This window comes from Euprymna scolopes, chromosome 8, assembly GCF_053919585.1.
Source record: "Euprymna scolopes isolate OS-2025 chromosome 8, ASM5391958v1, whole genome shotgun sequence".
Classification (NCBI taxonomy): Eukaryota; Metazoa; Mollusca; class Cephalopoda; order Sepiida; family Sepiolidae; genus Euprymna; species Euprymna scolopes.
In genome coordinates this window covers 116,831,781-116,851,495 of record NC_136489.1, presented here as the reverse complement: position 1 = coordinate 116,851,495, position 19,715 = coordinate 116,831,781, and the positions used below count along the sequence as shown (strand labels likewise).

The following is a 19,715-nucleotide window of genomic DNA, read 5'->3' as shown; positions in this document are numbered from 1 at the left end:
TTACATACATATGAGTATGCATGGGTATATGTGTAAACAGCCTATTACTATTACATATATATATATATATATATATATATATATATATTAGATTCACATGCATGTGTAGGTATGTAACATTGACTTTTAGTATTTTAGAAATATAATATACATTTTCTACATAAATAATTTTATGCATGTAAGTACACATTTTTTTTTTAGAAAGCAGCGTATGTATTTTTTGCCAAAGATATATGCATACATAGATCATACGAAGAATTTGCATACAGATTTTATGTATGCTGTTTTATGCATTTTTGTGTGTGTGTGTGTGTGTGTGTGTGTGTGTGTGTGTGTGTGTGTGTGTGTGTACTTGTTCAGTGTGTTTTGTTTTTGTTTCATCTGAAGGTATCTCCTGAAACATGTCCAAAATCGTTAAAAAAAAAAAAGAAAAAAGAAAAAAAGACGAACAAGTGCATTATTATCTGTCACTTGTTTTTCTTTTTCATTCTAATCTGGGTGATGACTTTGAGTACAGATTTAAAAAAAAAAAAAAAAAAATTTTTTTTCCATGCCACTGTCGTACCGAGAGTTATCGACCCAGTAATGGAGGAGAGTATGAGATACTGTTCCGTTCTTTGATAAAATAAATTGGACTTGTGTCCAAGAGATGAACTCAACCATCACATGTGTCTTAGAATTGGGTCCCTTACTTCCACCCTCTCCACCCAAAAGAGAAGCAGAAAGAGAGAGAGAGAAAGGGCCTGAGAGGGAGAGTAAATTTCTAAATGACCTGCATTGACCTCATACTGCAGGTCATTTATTAGGATTACCAGAAAGAGGACACATATGAGGTAAGATGAGTTTTTATTTGTTTTAATTTTATATTTTTTGTTTGTTTCAAAGTTATTTTTAAAGATTTTATTTATTATATATTTTTTAAAAACTTTAGTGGATTTGCATTTATTTAGGTGAAAAATTTTCAGCTAAATTGTGAAAGAAGATGAATGTATTCTTAAACTGCTGCCTTAAGGTTTTCGTTAATATTATTTTTTTTAGAGGAAACCTAAAATATAATGGCACTTGGCATTATTTGAAAATGACTGGTTTTTTCAAAAAACCATTATATTTAATGTTGAAAGCAGCATTAATACATAGTAATTCGAATTGGGCACACTAAATGGTGACAAAACATCTTATTATTTTGGAATTTTAAAACATAGCTCATGTAAATAAATGGTAGAAGAGAGACTGTTTGTATTATGCTACAAAGGAAATAATGCTTGCCTTCTAATAAGAATTTTGAAAGAAATTTCTCTGGCAGGGGCGTTATATCCCTTGTAGCATAACACAACCAGACTTATTCTCTTTCTATCTGCCATATTTAAAATAATATAATATGAGAAATGTTTTTTTCGTCATTTTATGTGCATTAATCACATTGCTACAATTTACTGTTAGCAAAAACAAAATTAAATATAATAGCTTTATGCAATAAGTGTTGAGTGACATTTTTTAGGATTCCTATAAAATTAATATTAACCAAGTTTTTTTTCTTTTATTCTTTGTTAATTATTTTTTTTAATAGTCTGTTGTCTTTCTAACATAAATAAAGTTTTTTTCATAATAATCGGAGCCTGGTTTTTTGATATGACAGGGGTGCATTCCAAAATGAATGTTTCTCCTTTGTTGAGCACAAAGAAACTATAATGCTTGACTCTTACATTTACAGTTAAATTCAAGCCAGAAATGATCTTTCTAATCGAATCAATCGCTTTCAGATTTCAAATGGTCTCAAAGTAAACAGACGTCAGACATTTTTTTAACGTGACTTTTCAGAGTTTTAAATTAGTAATTAGAAAAGTTATTTCTGGTTTGAATTATATTTTAAAGAAGAAAACATGAAAATAACAAATATTAGGATTAATTTGTGCCTCTAAACCAAAACCATACTGAGCCTGGTCAGTATTGGATTGGGTAACCATTTGGTAATATCCGGTTCTGTATGTGATTTGAAGCTTGGAGAGGGATGGGCGCCGCCAGGTTATTCTTGCCCAAGATACACTGCATGAAATAATGCAGTGCCCCCACGACCCTGGAGAGTCAAGAGACTCAGCCATCATCAAAACCAAAAGGGAAACAGAAATTTTGCATGTGCTCCTGTCATATCGAAAAACTTAATTTTAGGCAAAAGAGGGGACAGGAAGAAATTCAAGCAAAATATTTCACAAATATAGAAAAAGTATTTGAACATTAAAAACAGAAAGGGGAGAACATTTTGAATGAAAGCATTTCATGGTGGTTTCTCAATTAAGTAAAAAAAAAAAAAAAGTGTATATAAGAAAAAAGAAATTCTTCACAAACAATCTGAATCAATGATAGCCATCTTACATAGAATGGTTACTCGATTCGAGGAGGGGGGAGCGACGAGGGTTTCAGAGGTTGGGGCATAACATCGGTCGTAGAACTGCACACGATCTAACAGTAGAAGTAGTATTAGTTGTCATAGATGTCAAATATAGTAAATAACCGAGAGTTACCTGGCGAGGATGAGGGGTGTTACAAACAACTAGGGGCAGACAATCTACAGCTGTTTTTTTTTTTTTTGCTCATTTTTTTTTTCTTTCTGGGGCAATACTCATTGGATGCCCCAGCCACGTGATGCCACACACGAATACAGAGGATTTTGTTTTTTTGGAGTTTTTTTTTTTTTGACATATTGACTGTTGTATACAAGGTAGACGTGACGATCCAGACTGAAAAACTCGCAGATATTCTGAAAGGCAAATACCAGAGTTCTACAGTTGCATAATGGTATAGAACAGAAATGGTAGATGAAGTAAAAAGCATTACATTATCAAAAACAAATTGCTTGTTCGGTAAAATTGCAGCATAGTTAACAGTCAAAAAATCTTAACAAAAAACAAAACAAAACAAAAAACAGCAGCAATAAATAACTTATACTAAACACAATAGAATTTAATTATCTACCGACCTATATACGTTTAACATACTGAAACTTTTTTTTTAATTTCAGAATTAGTTTTAAGTGTTTGTGTAGTTTATCGTCACATTAAAACCTAAATGGCTAGCCATGTTAGGCCTTACATCCATTAAATCAATGCTGAAAAGTTAGTAAAAAAAAAATGCATATCAATAACCGTAAGTCTGAATGCTAAGTCATCCATCCTCCTCAAACAAACTCCCTTGTTAAACCTAGCTTAATTGCCTAAGTTTAGCAAGGAAACAAAAAAACCAATAAAACTTTGCTCACCATATTGCTTTTCATATTTTGATGAGACATGTGACGATAGAAATAAAATTCTGAAATAAAAACCGATGCTTGTGTATTATAATTGGATATCAATAAAATGCATTTTAAGTAAATACATTATTATGTAATTATGTGTCGTGTTGAAATTTTAGTAAAAATTTTAAAAATTACGAAAAATGATCAAACAGAAAAATAATTACAAGAAAAAAAAAATACATTTCATCAAATAATGCAGTTTTTAGTGGTTTAACCTAATCCGTATGACAAATTGACTTATCTCCCTTGTTTTTACTAAGCTAACGCGATTTCAAATTAGAAAATGGTAGATCGATAATAATGATGTTTTTTGTAAAAGTAGTTCTAGTATATTTACTTGGAAATTTTACTGATTTCAACAAGACACATAATTATTTAATAATGTTTTTAACTTAAAATACTTTCTTATTTATTTATTTATTTTTATATATATATATATATCCAGTTATAATGCATAAGTGCCTATAAAACTTACCGTTTCCATACATTAAAAGTATATAGGTGGATTGAGAATTCGATTGCATTTCGTTTGCTAGAAATTGTTTGTATTTTTTTTTCTTTACAATTTCTCCACTTTTAACCATACTGAAAGTTTACCGTTTGTTCAGACACAATAATATACTAAATCCTACTTCTGTTACTTAAATTATTCAGAGCGCAATTAATTTTTAGCATTACTCAGAAACAACTTAAACCATGTTTTAGTAAAAAAAAAAAAAAAACCCCAAAGAACAACAAAAATAATAATAATCATGTTAACACACCGGTTCTCATTAGATTACTGAAATTAAGCAATGCTGAGCCTGGTCAGTATCAAATGGATGAGCATTTGGGAATACCAGGCGCTGTATGTAGAAATAAATTCACACTTCCAGCAGCTTCTGCATCCCACCTGGCCTCAAGCTGGTTGGGATGAGAGATTGAGGCTGGCTCTGTGTAAATCAGCTTCAGTTTAATCAAAAACTCTCAGCATGTGTCATCTATCAATCCCTAGGATGATGATGAAATAATCTTCATTGTTCTGATGGACGAACATTATTATTATTAGTGCCTATTTACAATGCTTCCGCACGAGACAGAGTTAGATACCAGAGTCGTTTTTTAACGTGGAGTTAGTAAGTAAAAAAATAACATTAAAACACTAAACCTGGCTAAAGTAGTCGGCAATTTAGTTTGTGTAACGGTTCCCGTTCACTCTTCCCTGATCTCGTGAGATATATATATATATATATATATGGCGTCGTAGGGCTGACTTCTTATGCCTCATCCTCCTTCACTGTAACACAATCGAGACTTCTTCCTCTGATAAATCATCAGGCACAACTCACACTGCTGCTTCATTTGATGAAGATGGCCATCACTACCAGAGGTTTTATTTACTTCTCACTGGAGAAAAATGTGACACAAAGTCGGAAGATATGGGAGAGTCAAGCCAGCACCGCTAAAGGAGGGAAACTGTGGCATATCAAAAAGTTTCCTGGACAACCCCGTCAGCATTTCCCAACAGGGGCAACTCAGGCAGTAAGCAATAAACTTATTCTCCTAAAAATGGGAAGCAACGGTAAAACCCGGCTTGGAGCCATGGTAAAACCGGCTTTGGAGCCATGGTAAAACCTGGCTCAAGTAGTGAGCATATCATTTTGTGTTTCAGCTCCCCTTCACATTTCCCTGATGTCGTGGTCATATATCATCATCATGACGGGCTCCTTGCCCGGACCAATGTGACTCTTCCTTTCCAGAGTTTCCTGTCCTCCATCAGCTGCCTCAGATCCTCAGGCTCACAGTTGGCATCGTGTGCTATTTGCTGGATGTGCGTGGATCTAGATCATCCTTTGCTTGTGCGTCCGTGTCATGGAGTTCATAGCAATACATCACTCACTAATTCATGCTTGCTCCTCAGACAATGACCAGCAAATCGTAGGCATCTTTCTCTGATGGTATTAGATATGGCAGGTAGGCGTCTTTCTCTGATGGTATTAGATATGGCAGGTAGGCTGCCATAAAGTTGCCGCTTTGTGGGATGCTTTTGCCAAGATATATTTAATACTGTTTGTAGCACACGGGTGCATATGCCGTCTAGTTTTCTTTCATATATATATATATATATATATATATATATATATATATATATATACATGGTGCTGTAGGGTTGGCTTCTTATGTCATATACTCTTTCACAATAACGCAACTGAGATTTTTTCCTCTGATAAATCATCTAATGAGGTGTCATCCGTTGCATCTGCTGGCCTTTAAAGCATAAACATGTGTATCTGGCATCGATTCTCTTTACACTCTGTGTAGGAGACTGATTGTAAATTCTACTTCATGAATTACTCTAACATAACATATTACTTAATAAATTCACTGACGTATACATGAAACGGATATTTAAAAAGAAATCCATATGATTATAGTTAAGTGCTAATCTGCAAATGGAATGTATCAAGATTTTTTGCATTAGTATTTGATTATTAGTTTACAAATTACAGTTTTTTTTTAAGTGAAACTACTACTGCAAATTTTCAAAACAATAGAAAAATCTGAATTGATACAATGTTGATAAAACGTTGCTTTCTGATGGGAAAAATACTATTCAATCAAAGCAGTTGATTGATAGTCTGCTCACTCAGAAACAACAGTTAAGAAATAGTATGTTGGCTTAAAATGAATTACTCGAACATCACCTATTACTTAATAAGTCCACTGACATATACATGAAACCGATATTTAAAAAAAAATCATATGATTTTTAATTAAGCATGAACCTTAAAATGGAATGTGTCATGGTTTGCATACAATAAGATTATTAGTTTACAAATTACAGTTATTCAAGTCTCATTGTACATGTGAAATGCTAAAATGAAAACTAGATCAAATGTTTTTTTTATGGATGAGTCACCATTTGCTAAAACCAAAAGCCACTTGAGGATAAGATTTAACAAGATTTTCAGTTGAATGAAGAATAATACTTTGAAAGGATTGAAAATGATGATAGGAATGAACAAAGATTTATATTACTTAAGAGGACAGTTGAACAAGTATTTGTTGAGATTGGACTTGAAAAGGACCATATAATCACCATCTTTATAAACACATTGAACAGTTTTCTCACAAAAAACAAAAAAACATGATAAGAAATTGTTTTTCTTTAATTTTTGTATTTCCCCTTTTTTCCTCTCCTCCACCAAAGAAGGTTCTCCATCCTTTTATTGGAAAATTATGACATATCGCCTTTAATCTTTTTCTTGGCTTGTCTATAAAAGATGGTGATTACTTTTTTTTTTTTTTTAGTGAGTTTTCTTTTCAGCTTTTCACATGTGCAATAAGACTTGCTATAACAGTGTTTGGTGGTTGTCCTCCAGAATTCCTCTCATATTGAAAAAAAAAAAAAAAATTACAGAAAAATGTTTGATATATGTCATGGATCGAAATGATCATATTCCAAAAATCATATAAATTGATCGAGTAGTATTTTTTACAATAATACAATACAATATATGGTAAGAAGAAACACAGGACTATACACCCGAGATTACAGTCTCTCAATACACGTCATCTCCAGCAAAGCGGGTGATTCCTCCAATGTTTGTCCAGCCTGGCTTTAAACGTATTAAGTGACTCTGCAGATACCACATCTTCTGGCAGCTGGTTCCACACGTTCACCACCCATAGGGAGAAGAAGTGTGCTCAAACAGACCCAGTTGCCCCCTTACAATGTCACTGCTTATCCAAACAAGGAATGCTCACAGGTCCTACAATCTTGTTTCAAAAGAAGCATCTTGAGACAGTCCACATTGTATTCCCCATGCAGATATTTGAAGACTTGGATGGCATCCTCTCTCATTTGAGGGAACACAAGAATTGGAAGTCGCTCCTTGTAGGACAGATCATTCAGAATTAAAATAAAAAAAACATTTATTTTACCATTTTTAACGATTAATGGTAAATCTTAGCCATTACTAGGCTGATTTTGATCTATTTATGAAAAGGTTGTAAAGAGGGAAGTAATTAGTGATTAATTTTTGCACGATTACAGAGACACTCTGTCCTTGCTTCTTTATAAAATTTGATTTTCTTAGTAAACAAAAAACAACAACAACAAAAAAACTACTGATCAATTTACGCGATTTTTAGAATATGATATTTTCGATCCATGACGAATACTTACATCATAAATATTTTTTCTATATATTTTTTTTATTAGGGAATTCTGGACAAACACCCAATGTTTTGAATTAAATTTTTATTTTTATCTTTTTATTAAAACATGGATTAAGCAAACATAAGTTATTTTGATGCAATGCTAGAAACACATTTCAATCTAAATAATTCAGGAAACTGAAATAGGACTTAAACGAATTACGAAAAAAAAAAAAGAATAACAATTATAAATTATAATTTGGTTTAAACCAGGAATCCATAGAAGTATAAAATACGTAAGTATAATTAGCCAGACAAAATAATCTGATGTCAACAATGTTAAATCAAAAAATTATAATTTAAAAATTATTTGATAGGAATGAAAATTAAAAAAAAATGTAAGAAGTTGTGCTTGAAGGCTATGATAATGCAGTCTTGTAGAAAAACGCTGCAGGTATGAAACAAGGTAAAAATAATAATAACAATATTGAAAGATATCAATAATTTTCAGTCATAAAGTATTTATTTACCAACTTAATGTGTCGAATCAGGATGGTATCGTGGTGTTATGTTCTTTGAATGTTCATGGTATACCTCATTTTTTATTTTTTTAAAAATATGTACAACTTCTCAGTAGATGTGGGTTAGCACGGAACTGAAAGTAGTAGCGCTGCAGTTGTGTAGACTCGTAGGGGCTATTAAATCATTTTTTAAATGTGGGTTGATATTTATGTTTGCTATTATACTTTCTCTTAATCTTCAGCGCTTGTCCCATTGCTTCAATGTTAAGTTGCTGTGCAATAAAATGTACTCCGACGAGCTTGCTGCAGTGGTGTTCTCTCAACGTAGATATCCCAGATCGACAGGACAACCAGAAAAATCCAATTGCTTCACTGCAGAGGTTGTCAGATTCTGAAAAGCTTTCTATTGCAATATGTCTATTCTATGGAAATGCTTGCCTTTGGAATCACCCCCTGCTTCCTGTTTCTCTAGCTGTATAAATATGCAGAAATTTAAATGTAGTATGAACAAACATCTAGCTTTTGGTGTCCCTATTAATTTATACATCCACAAATAAAACGCACACATATATTCAGTTAAAATTATTTAAAATGATTATTTATGCCCACAATATCTAAATGGTGCAGTAAACTAATAGTCAACCTGAAAATAGAACTGATTACACTAAAGTATACTCAGTTCTATCTTCAGAAAGGAAAAGAACTATACTAATTATATCTACTGTTCAAAAATATATAAATAAATGTTATGTTTGTTATTATTAAATATTCAACACACTATGTTGGTAAATGAATACATTTTTAATTGAAACTTATTGAAATCTTCCAATAGTGTTACTATTCATTTTACCCTGTCTCATACCTAGCAATGTTTTTTCTACAAGACTGCATTGTCATAGCTTTTAAATACAACTACTTACACACTATGCACAATGCTTCAAGCAAACTACAGCATCCTCCTCTAAATAAATGTATAAACACACATCAAAAAAGAATTGATTCAATTTATTAAATTTAAAAATTGATTATTTGAAGAATAAAACTCATGCACAAACTGGTTTTGGGATTATTTTCATTATTCAAATGCAGATTAATCAAACCTATACATCTATTTTTTTCTTCTCTTGATTCTATGATAGAGTCAATGCTTTAATAAAGTCATAAAATTCGGTTGACAAAAAAAAAATATATAGAAAACAAACGTTGAGACTTAAAACAAAAGGATCTTATCAATGATTGCTAAATGTTTTTGATTTTAGATAGGAATTCGTTTTGTTTTAATATAAACAGTTTATAAACAAAAAAATACTTCAATTGATACGAAAATTAATTTATTAGACTTGACGTTTGCATTCTACTCAAAAATAAATTCCTCTTTTCTAAAACCTTATTTAATTCCAAAAATAAATTCCCATTTTCTAAACACTGCATTTTTCTAAAAAAAATAAATTCCTGTTTTCCAAAATCTCGTTTAATAAAAAAAAAATAAATTCCTTCTTTTCTAAAATCACATTTGATTAAAAAAATAAATTCATCTTTTTTTTTTTTAAAAAAAATCTCATTTAATTCCAAGATAAATTCCTATTTTCTTAGATCTGCGTTTCTTCTTAAAAATAAATTCCTCTTTTCTAAAAACCTGTATTTTATTCAAAAGTAAAAGAATTCAACAGACGGAAATTAATTTATTTTATGTTTTATTATATGTTTAGAAGCACACTTGAACATGTCTACTAAACGATGCGAAATAATATAGTGTATAAATATCTCCACTGGACCATCTGTAAAAAAATTGAATATTAAATATAGCCCCAAGTCCTGGCAATACATACCAGAAATAACAGAAATTCCTACAGCTACATACCTAGAAAATGGAACTATTAAAACTGACAAATATGTAACAAAAGAGAAACAGTAGCAACTATAGTTAAAGTTAGTGTCCCTAATGATGCTGGCTTAAACAAAGTTGAGAGAAAAAAGATGACAAAATACTAAGATCTTATTACACATGATAGGACAAAAAACTGGAATTTTAGGAAAATTCCTATTGTTCCAGTAATTATAGGAACAACCGTACTCATGAAAAAGAATTTAAAATATTACTTGGTAAATATAACCGGTGAACCAAGTGAACATTTAGATTTCATTAAGGTGACAATAAAACAGTTAAAATAAGTCATTTATAATTATGACCCCCTTCCCCAACACACACAAAAATTGCTTTGTTCAAACTAGTGATGGAACGATTTCAATATTTTTTTCTGATTCAGATACCCTTATCAATTCTGTTCTAAATTCCTGATTCCGATACAAATTCCAATTCCGGTTTTTAAAAGCCCTCTAAATATTAAGCTACAAAGTTGGTTTTACTTTTTCTTTTCAGATTACCGTAAAATCCGATATAATATCCGCATATATTTTCGCAAATGTAAAAATACACTTGCATGGAGGGGGTGATCTATATGTTTTAGTTTCACTGGTAAATTAAAATCAATAAATATTTATAATTTTATCAGTAGTACAAGCACATGAAATTAACTTAAAAAAAAAATAAAAGCACATACACACACAATAAGAATAAACAATAAAAAGAATCGCTTTTGGCATCGAAAATACCAATTCCAATACCCCAAAGAGTTCTGATTTTTCCAATTCCTGATTTTGAGTAATCGTCCCAACACTAGTCCAAACACATGAAAATCACAAGTGCATTAAACAATATTGTGCGGCGGACAGAAAGTGTGAACATGTGTGAATTACAAAAAAAAAAAAAAAAAAAAAAATGTTTGTTTGCATACACACACACGCACACACACACGCACACACACAACTTGTGAGATAAGCTGCACATGATGAATATTGAAATAAAAAGCTGCAGTTGGACTGAATGCATTCAAACATATCTCAGGTGCAATAGCGTTTATGTGCCACCCAGCTTTTGATTAACACTTTGCAACAAACAGCAAACTAATCCTAACAATAAGAAACGGGTAATTTACTTTAAATTTAAAGTCGTTAATTATTTACAATGAAATTAGTTTCGACATCATTGATTGGTTGATTTTATTTAATGGCACCCGTCCATGGTCTAAACTAAGTTTTCCCAACCAGGGGTTCATTAAAAGCTTGTCAACGGTTCCTTTAGGAGATGCTGATGAATAGGCAGTAATTATTATGCCTTTACACATACGTGCAAATCCATGTTTCATTTTTTTTTTTTTTAAATCTAATTTTCTTATACATATATGGAAATATTTTTTTTTTTTTTTTAATTTGGGGGTATTATAAAAATGTTCTTAAACATCATTTTTAAAAAAAATGTTTGATCTGATAGCTCAAAAATATGTGAATTTTTTTTTCAAAATTGTCAATGAATTTGAGAGACACTATTTTTTTTATTTTACCTAATCCCATTACAAAAAATATTGCTTGCATCATGAAGAGAAATAAATAAGATTGTAAAATATTTTCTCATGTAAAGATTTCCGGGGACATAACCATTATTAGAAAGGTTCCCCAAAAGTGAAAAACATTTGGGAAACACTAATTTACAGTTTTCATTAAGTGATGTGTCTTTTTTTTTTTTTTTTTTTTAATTTTTTATTACATTTTCACCCCAAACAAGGCACATTGCCACTTTGGTGTAGGGGGCTACTATCATGGACATAGGCATCAGGGGTACTGTGTAGGGAGTTGGGCAGCAAGATGTCGGTTCACGCTGCACTTGAACTTCTGCATGTCAGTACAGTTGGAGAAGCAGGGACCCGGCAGGGAATTCCAAAGTCTAGCTTTCCTGGGGAAGAAACTACTGGAGTAGAAGGCTCTCTTACATCTAGGGATCTCTACTGTGAAGGGGTGGGGTTTAGCTGCATGTCGGGTTTGTCGGGGATATTTACATCGAGGGGGCACAAGTGCTTGCAGTTCGTCAGAGCATTCACCATTAAATTACTCGTCATAGCATCCTGCCCCGCATTGCCCGGTCGTAAAATACGCTTAAATATGATATTTTGATTAATGCAGATTTCGTATTTATTATTATATTATATTGGACTCAATATATAGTAATGATTTAAAAAGTGAGAAAAAAAAATGATTCCTGAGAATCGAAACCAAAACGTTAAGCTTACGATTTGCTTTTTTCTTTTGACATTAATGCCTGAGCTATGAAGACATGTTTGCTGCAGAGCTAAAAAATGAAAACATCAACTAATAGCTATTACGTTATGCATGCATATGCGTAATGCTGTTGTTCGACCGTCATCTAGCAAATTCCATTTTTTTTTAATTTTCACACTTTTGCACCAATTTTCCCCGGCTAGAACCCCAATATAAAGTTTCACATGGGTTCGAATACCATATATATTAAGTTTCATGTATGTAGACCAAAAACTGGCAGAGAAGTTTGGTAGGAAACACTTTTTAAACAAATATATTATGTATGCATACATAAATATATATAGAAAAAAGGTTTGTGCTTACTATAAGTTTTTTTACGCAAATATTATGCAAGTATAAATCATGTAGAATATCTGCATGAATATAATTACACGTAATAGTTAACCAGAGATGATCATCCTATAAGAAAACCGAAAAAACTAATAAGGAATTAATTCAAATGAATGTTTAAAAGAATATGCAAATTAGCTAGATCTTTTGCAGATGAATGCAATTCCACAACTCATATATAACAAAATAACAAAGTTGTATTTTCTTTTTAAATAAATAGGAAAAAGGGGTTTTAAATATAAATATCAATACACACACAAAAAAAGTATAGGAGTATAGATATAAGCTCTATTTTCTTTTTGGTTGTATTGAGCTTTTTTATTTGGTTGAGATTACTATATAAATTTATATTTGCTTTAAGTTTACAGAAGTTTTTGTTTTGTAAACTTAATTTGTACTTTCTGATTATATATATATTGTGTATATTTAGGCAGCATTTTCTCATTTAGACAAATATTATTGAATAGCACGCAATTATTCTGTTTTACAATTTTCTTTTTATCTTCTCCAATCTCCGAATAGTCCTTTTTGTGTTTTTTCTCGAAATTGTATATGTTGGATCCATAATCGCGAACGCTTTCGACAGAAGTACTTCTATCATCCTCAGGCATATTGTAGAAATAAATGTAGGGATTGTTTTTTAATTTACTTATATATACATATATATATATATATATATATATATATATATATATATATATATATGGGAGAGTTAAAAGAATAAGAATAAGGTCGATTCTTCGAGAGGAGACTTATTGGGATAATGCAAAGCTCAACAAATTGAGGTGGAGCTTATATAGAGTATCAATAAAAAAGAAAATGACAATGTAAAAATACATACTGATGTACATAGATTTATTCCTTTATTCAGTAAGGATGATACATGAATTAAGGGTGGAGGATAAGTAAAACTTTTTATACCATGGTATTTTGAAGCCTAATGCTTCTCATCATCAGAAGAGAGAATATGCTAGGTAACATAATAGGGATGCGACGTCTAGCCATAACTACATTAGGAGCGAAATAATTGTGCAGTGAGAGATAAAAATATTGAAACTGTTTGGGGAGAGGATGAGAGAACTAAAGTGATCTCTGTGATATAGGAATAATATAGTTTTTATCATATAATGAAGGTAGGTGTATACCACGTATGGCATAGTGGGTTTAATATAAGCGTGCAATATGCGTAACTAAACTCCCGGGAAGAATATAGGATAAGTGATTGAAAGAGGATGCTAATTTAATCATATGTTTTAATGGGTTATAACTATAGAAGAGGTTTACTTGAAATAGGGGATTTATGCTAAGTCCGTATTTATTAGTACGGGTATCGGGATTACAAGTTAGTATTTCAATGAAGTATAAATTAATAGAAATAATTAATATAATAAAAGTAAGGGGATAAATTATAAAGGATAAAATATAAAAATTGTAAGTGAATAAGTTAGAGGATAAAGAAATGGTAAAATAAGGCGGTAAAAGTACAAAGGAATATGGGATAAGAAAGTATAAACATTATAAAATAATAATAAAGCTATAAGAAGTACAAAGTTATCTATAATATAAATATCACCTGTCTGTCTGTCTGTCTGTCTGTATGTATGTATGTTTGTTTGTTTTATATGTCTGCCTAAAACTTTCGACACAGTCGACGGATTTTGACGAAATTGGTATTGTTTTGAAGCTCAACCCTTCGGACAACAAATATCAAAAACTTGGCTAAAAACATTAATTCCTTCACCTTCAACTGGACACTTTTCTACAGGGAGCAGTCTTTTTTTTTTTTCGCCGATATTTTCGAAATTCATCTCTTCTTTTCGATTGATTAGCCTTAATTTAAACCTTTACCACTTCTGGTTTGGTGAAGGACGCAACAGAAAAGACGTCACGTTTATTTATTTATTTATTTATTTTTACACTCTTTTCCTCCTTCACGGTATGGGTTCGAGCCTACGTGCCTAGTATCACTTTTTTTTTTTTTTTTTTTTGGCTCAACACACACACCTATAAACACCCGGGCAACACCGGGCACCCAGGCTAGTTAAATATAAAGGAATAAAAAGTGTAATATAAAAAAATAAGTATAAAAAGTATAAAACGTCAAGTAAAACAATGAAATAAAATGAAAATACGACAATAACAGTAGGAGAAAGTTGTTAAGAGTCAAAGGAGTAGAGAAGTTAGCCAAATTTTTTTAGGTTCTTGTTGAGTGCAAAGCAGTGTTGAAATATTTTTCAAATTATTAATAACTAGCGAGGGGTACCTGGCGTTGCCCGGGTGTTTGGGGGGGGGGGGGTTAAAAAAAAAAAAGTAAGTATGAGGATCGAACCCGAACCGTTGAGGCAAAGTTGTAAATTAAAGTGTGAAAAAAAAAAAGAAAAAAAAGTGCTATGTTAACCATTGCCCCACTGCGAGATGCTAACGGAAACACGTTTGAATTTATCTAATTAGTTGGATTTAGCAGGTGCCTGTTTTAATGAGTTAATGAGGTCAAGTTTGACTGCGGTATAGTATTCATTTACTGCTGAACGCTTTTTTTTTTTTCCCCACCCTCAAGATGTTATAAGAAAAAAACTAACCCACATGCGGCGAGCGACAAATATTGAATATTTATCTTCCCGAAATCGAGCAAATTAAATAGACAGGCGAGTTTCGTTGTTAACTGTGAGATATTACGATTTATATGTGATATAAAAAGTTTTAAAAAGTTGTGAACCGACCGACCGCTTCTCTGAAAGAAGCCTTTTGTAGACACACAGAAAAAGCGAACACACATACATACATGCATTTTCGCTTTTATATTTATAGATTAAACAGAATCTCTGCTGTGAGAATTTCAGACACCAACGAGTTTAAATGGTGATTGCGCTTGGTGCTGGAAATTTTGAAATCGTTTAGAATATTAAAGCTGGAACGAGAATATAATCAACTGATATTGTATCTCTGTTTTTCAGCAGAAAATAGTTTGAATCAGCAATTAATGATGATGAGAAGCATTTGGCTTTGAAATACCATGGTATAAATACTTTTACTTATCCTACACCCCTAATTGATGCATCATCCTTATTGAATAAACGAATAAATCTATATGCATTAGTATATATTTTTATATTGTCGTTTTCTTATTTTATTGATACTCTCTCTAAGTGACCTTGCGTCTGTGTGTGTGTTTGTGTGTGAAACGGTCTCTATCAAATTACTCTGTCAATTTTTAATCTACAGACTTGATATATAGGGAATTTGGACCTACGGATCAAATTCAATTTAGCTTTTAGCCGGTAAAAATAGCTGCTAAGAGGGTCAAAATTGAAACTTGGTAGGTATAAGTCGACTTAAAGTGCTCCTCTACATATGCGCAAATATACATTTATATCTTGAAGTCGATTACCTTGTAAAGTTTTTAGCTCAGATGGTCAGTGAATAATGCTAGAGAATTAAATGTTTTGGTTTCGATTCTAACTGATGGCACTGAAGTTATGTTTTTTTGTTTTTTGAAACTTTTGAAACCACTACTATATATATATTGGGTATATTACAATAATCAATAGAGAATTAGATTTATAATAATAAATACAAAATCTGCATTAATTAAAGTATCATATTTAAGCATATTATAGGGCCGGGCAACGCCGAGTGGCTTGCTTGTACAGTAAAATGAGGTTTGAGGATTTGTCTTGCGATATTGGCATGATTCATTCATAATATTTTCTACTATAAATGTATTTCTTTGAGAAAGGCTCTAATATTGTCTATTTTCACTTTCTCCTTTGTACTTTTAATTCTATGGTAGTACCATTGGTTGGTGAGTGCAATGTCAACACATTCTACCAACATGTGCTTAACTGTGTATTTTGTCTTTCAAGCGAAAGCATTTAGGTTTTTCTTTTTTTTTTTTTTTTTTTTTTTTACAAAGGGGTTACCACATATCAAGGCCCGAAGGCCATTCGAGGATAAGGGTTAATGTTTGTACTGCAGTCATTGGGACAGTAGCGTAATAATCGTTTATGGTGGAAAATTGGTATAATTAGATTGTTTATGAAGACAATTCAATAAGATTTGTTTACTTAAAGATGACAATATTGTAGTCAGCTGGAAAGAGGGAAAGAGGTTGCAGAGAAGAGAAAAGGGCATCACCTACTAGATTATGAAGTCTGTTTTGAACTCTGTCAAGGCAGGATAGGAAGCTCCGAGCAGCTCCTGTCCAAATGTGGTAACAATACTCCATTTTAGGACAGACTTGGCTCTTATACAGGTAGAGAATTGCATCAGCAGTGAGATATCTACTGGACCGGTAGAATGGTCCACCTATTTTTCCAACAATCTTGGCAACATGGTTGACACTGTTTTAGGATGAAAGATTGGGGCAGCATGACCGATACACAATCGGAACTGTCACCTGCTCTCTACATTTCCTCGATTCTAGTATTTTCCTAAAGAGGATTTGTCGATTTTGCAAAATAGCTAACAACTCAAAAAAGATGTAAAATATAAATATGCTAAAAATAAATGTCACCAAAGACAAGCTAAGTTATTCTTCTACCTACCTGGATAAGTTCAAGCATAAAAACTTATTTTGCAGCGTTTTTTTTAACTAAAAATAAGGATAGTGTAAGGGCTGTCGGGTTAGAATGAAAAACAAAATGATCAAATTCAAACCATAGTCAAGCCTCGATAATCGCTCAAAAATTGAAAATTAAACAAAATACTAATAGAACAATACATTTTTACATGATTGGTGACATTTATTGGATGTGTTTGTATCAGTATTTTGTTTAATTTTCGATTTCTGATCTATTATCGAGACTCAATTATAGCTTGAATTTGACTACCATTTTATTTTTCGTTCTAACACAATAGGCTTTACACTACCTTTATTTTTAATTAAAAAAAAAACACTTTAAAAGAAGTTCAAACAAAAGTTATCCAGGTAGGTTGAAGAGTAATTCAACTTGCCTTTGGTAACATTTATTTGTTATGGAATTTTTTTTTTTTCACCGTTTTTAAAAAAATTTTTTTTAAAGCTATTCTGGAAGATCATTTAGAGTTCTATTAAAGTTTGTTGTTTTCAGAGAGGTCCAAGTCTCTTGTCACTTTTTAAAAATGTATTTCTTTATAGTTTGCAGTAGGTCAGTGTATGGTATTTTGTATGCAGTTTGTTTTCGTTGAATTGATTCTTTTTGTTGCTCTGCAGTATTTTAAAATAGCTTATTATTCTTTTCATTCTTTTGACTCTCAGGTATATATCCGATACAGTTAGACACACTTAATCAACCGAGAACCACATTTGTCTATATAAAAACATATGATATTAATGGATATGTACTCAAGAATCAAAACTATGAAAAGAATATGCTGTTGTCACAGCCCTACTTATTATCTACCAAGATCATAGTTCGTGTCATCTTAACTCAAAACAATACTTAATACATTGAGGTATTAGGGTTCGTTTTGTGTGTGTGGCAGGTTTAGTTTAATATTTTCTGGTATTTCTTTAAGAAAATCTATGTTATTATCTGCTTTCACTTTCTCAATGTTTTTACTTAACACATATTAGATGATAGTAAATATTACTATACAGCATAATCAAGTTGACACACTGCTTCCCATTAGATTACTGAAGTGAAGCGACGTTGAGCCTAGTCAGTACAAAAAAACGGGTGACCATTTGAGGATACCAGGCACTATAGATGCTCTACGCTTATCTCGGCATTGTTTCCAGTCGTCCTGGATTTCTCCTTGCACCTGGAACAAAGTAGTACCCACTGAGAGAGGTTTGGTTAGAGATTGGGCTAACCTTGCTTCGCAATTACTTGTGCAGTCACCTTTACAGGTGAATCGGAAAAGTCTAACGAGACAACAAAGTTCACTCTACACAGGTTGCATCAAGAAATCTGAAGAGTCGCACACCGATGTTCACTGTACACAGGTCTGAACGCTTCTGCTCACCCCCCCTTCCAGCAATCTGCTTTTATGGTGTCCGAGCGCACCTCAAAATCACGTGTGAAACGTGATTTTTTCGAGAACTGTGCGAGAATGTGAGCATTAAAAGACCACAGACGCCATCTTGGATCTTTTTGTTCTTCCTTCTCAACCCACAGGACAGATAGACATGAACACGTTTTTGCGGTAAGCCTTTTCTATTTTCCCCACAAGAGGAAATATCCAAGTCTCTCAAGACTGAACAGAAGACATGCAAGTATTAAACACTAAAGTTAAACATAGTGTCTATCTTCTTCACAAAAATTAAGTAAGGGCGTATAACTAGTTACTCCTGACTGCTAAATATCGTGTCCATATGAATATTTTCAGGACTGTCAGTACTAGGCTCGTTTGTGCATTGGTCCTGCCTAAAATTGTAGACATAAGCATTTACATCATCGATAATACAAGTATTTCATGTTACTTAGATGTGATCCTGAGATATCTATGGATACATGGGCGATAACGCGGGTAATTGATTGCAAAAAATTAGGTGATCAGAGTAATGTCATAGATTACTAAAGTAAATTCCAGACTTTTTATTTTAACCAGCGTTCAGAGGGAATTAATTTATGCTTGAAAAAGATTTAATATTTAATAGTACAGTATCTAGCTTCTAAAGTCTGTAGAAAGAATTACTATGTTTTTTTTAACACTGAGGATGTAGTGTCTACACCCTCTCCCTTCAACTAAAAATGGGTATTGTTATTTTTTTTATTCTGTTTCTACCAGCTAAATGCAACATTTGTTTTATTCTTTATCTGATATTAATTGAATGCCTGTTCTTTCCTTAATTGTCTCCAGAATGGGCGTGTCTTTCAAGTCTTGGTATCTTGGATGCCCATATACGAGACAATTAACAAACTAAACGACATTAACAAATGTGTTTGAATAAGAATCAAAATGATTTTGCTAATTGTTGAGTCAAATATTTGTTCAAGTAATTGAACACATTCGAAGACTGTTAAGTGTCAGTCATTTCACGTTTTTTTTTTGTCTCTACATGCTATCAATACCGTTCACACCAGACAGCTAAAGTTCTTCAGCCATTTAATGTGGGCGGATGGTTTGGAAAAAAAAAAGATGTTAGGAAAAATCGCCGGAAAAAAGATAGACAACAAACAAAGTTCACTGAGAATCTCAACACGGTTACTAGAAACACGACTAAAGATCTCATCAGGAAGACTGAATGCAGAGGGGACCGGAAAGTCATGATCATCGATATCTGTAACAACAGATCTGATACCTTAAGAAGAAGGCATATTGAGAACCCCTTTTCTTTC

General features: G+C 32.2%; 1 protein-coding gene across 20 annotated transcripts in view; it reads right to left on the bottom strand.

The window, feature by feature from the left end:
• Positions 1-293: 293 nt before the first annotated feature.
• The window catches only part of LOC145283718 (complexin), a 665,844-nt gene continuing 646,422 nt past the window's right edge, over positions 294-19,715 (bottom strand). For 10 of the 20 annotated variants that reach the window (XM_080132765.1, XM_080132758.1, XM_080132759.1 and 7 more), the window contains one exon: positions 2,157-2,755. Coding sequence is in view for 5 of the 20 variants with exons in the window: in XM_080132753.1 (XP_079988879.1) it covers positions 2,589-2,755 (167 nt within the window). In the remaining 15 variants the exon portion in view is untranslated. Of the gene's footprint in view, positions 2,778-3,253; positions 3,304-19,715 lie in introns of all 20 variants that reach the window. The other 10 variants (XR_013868720.1, XR_013868722.1, XM_080132762.1 and 7 more) reach the window with 6 other exon arrangements.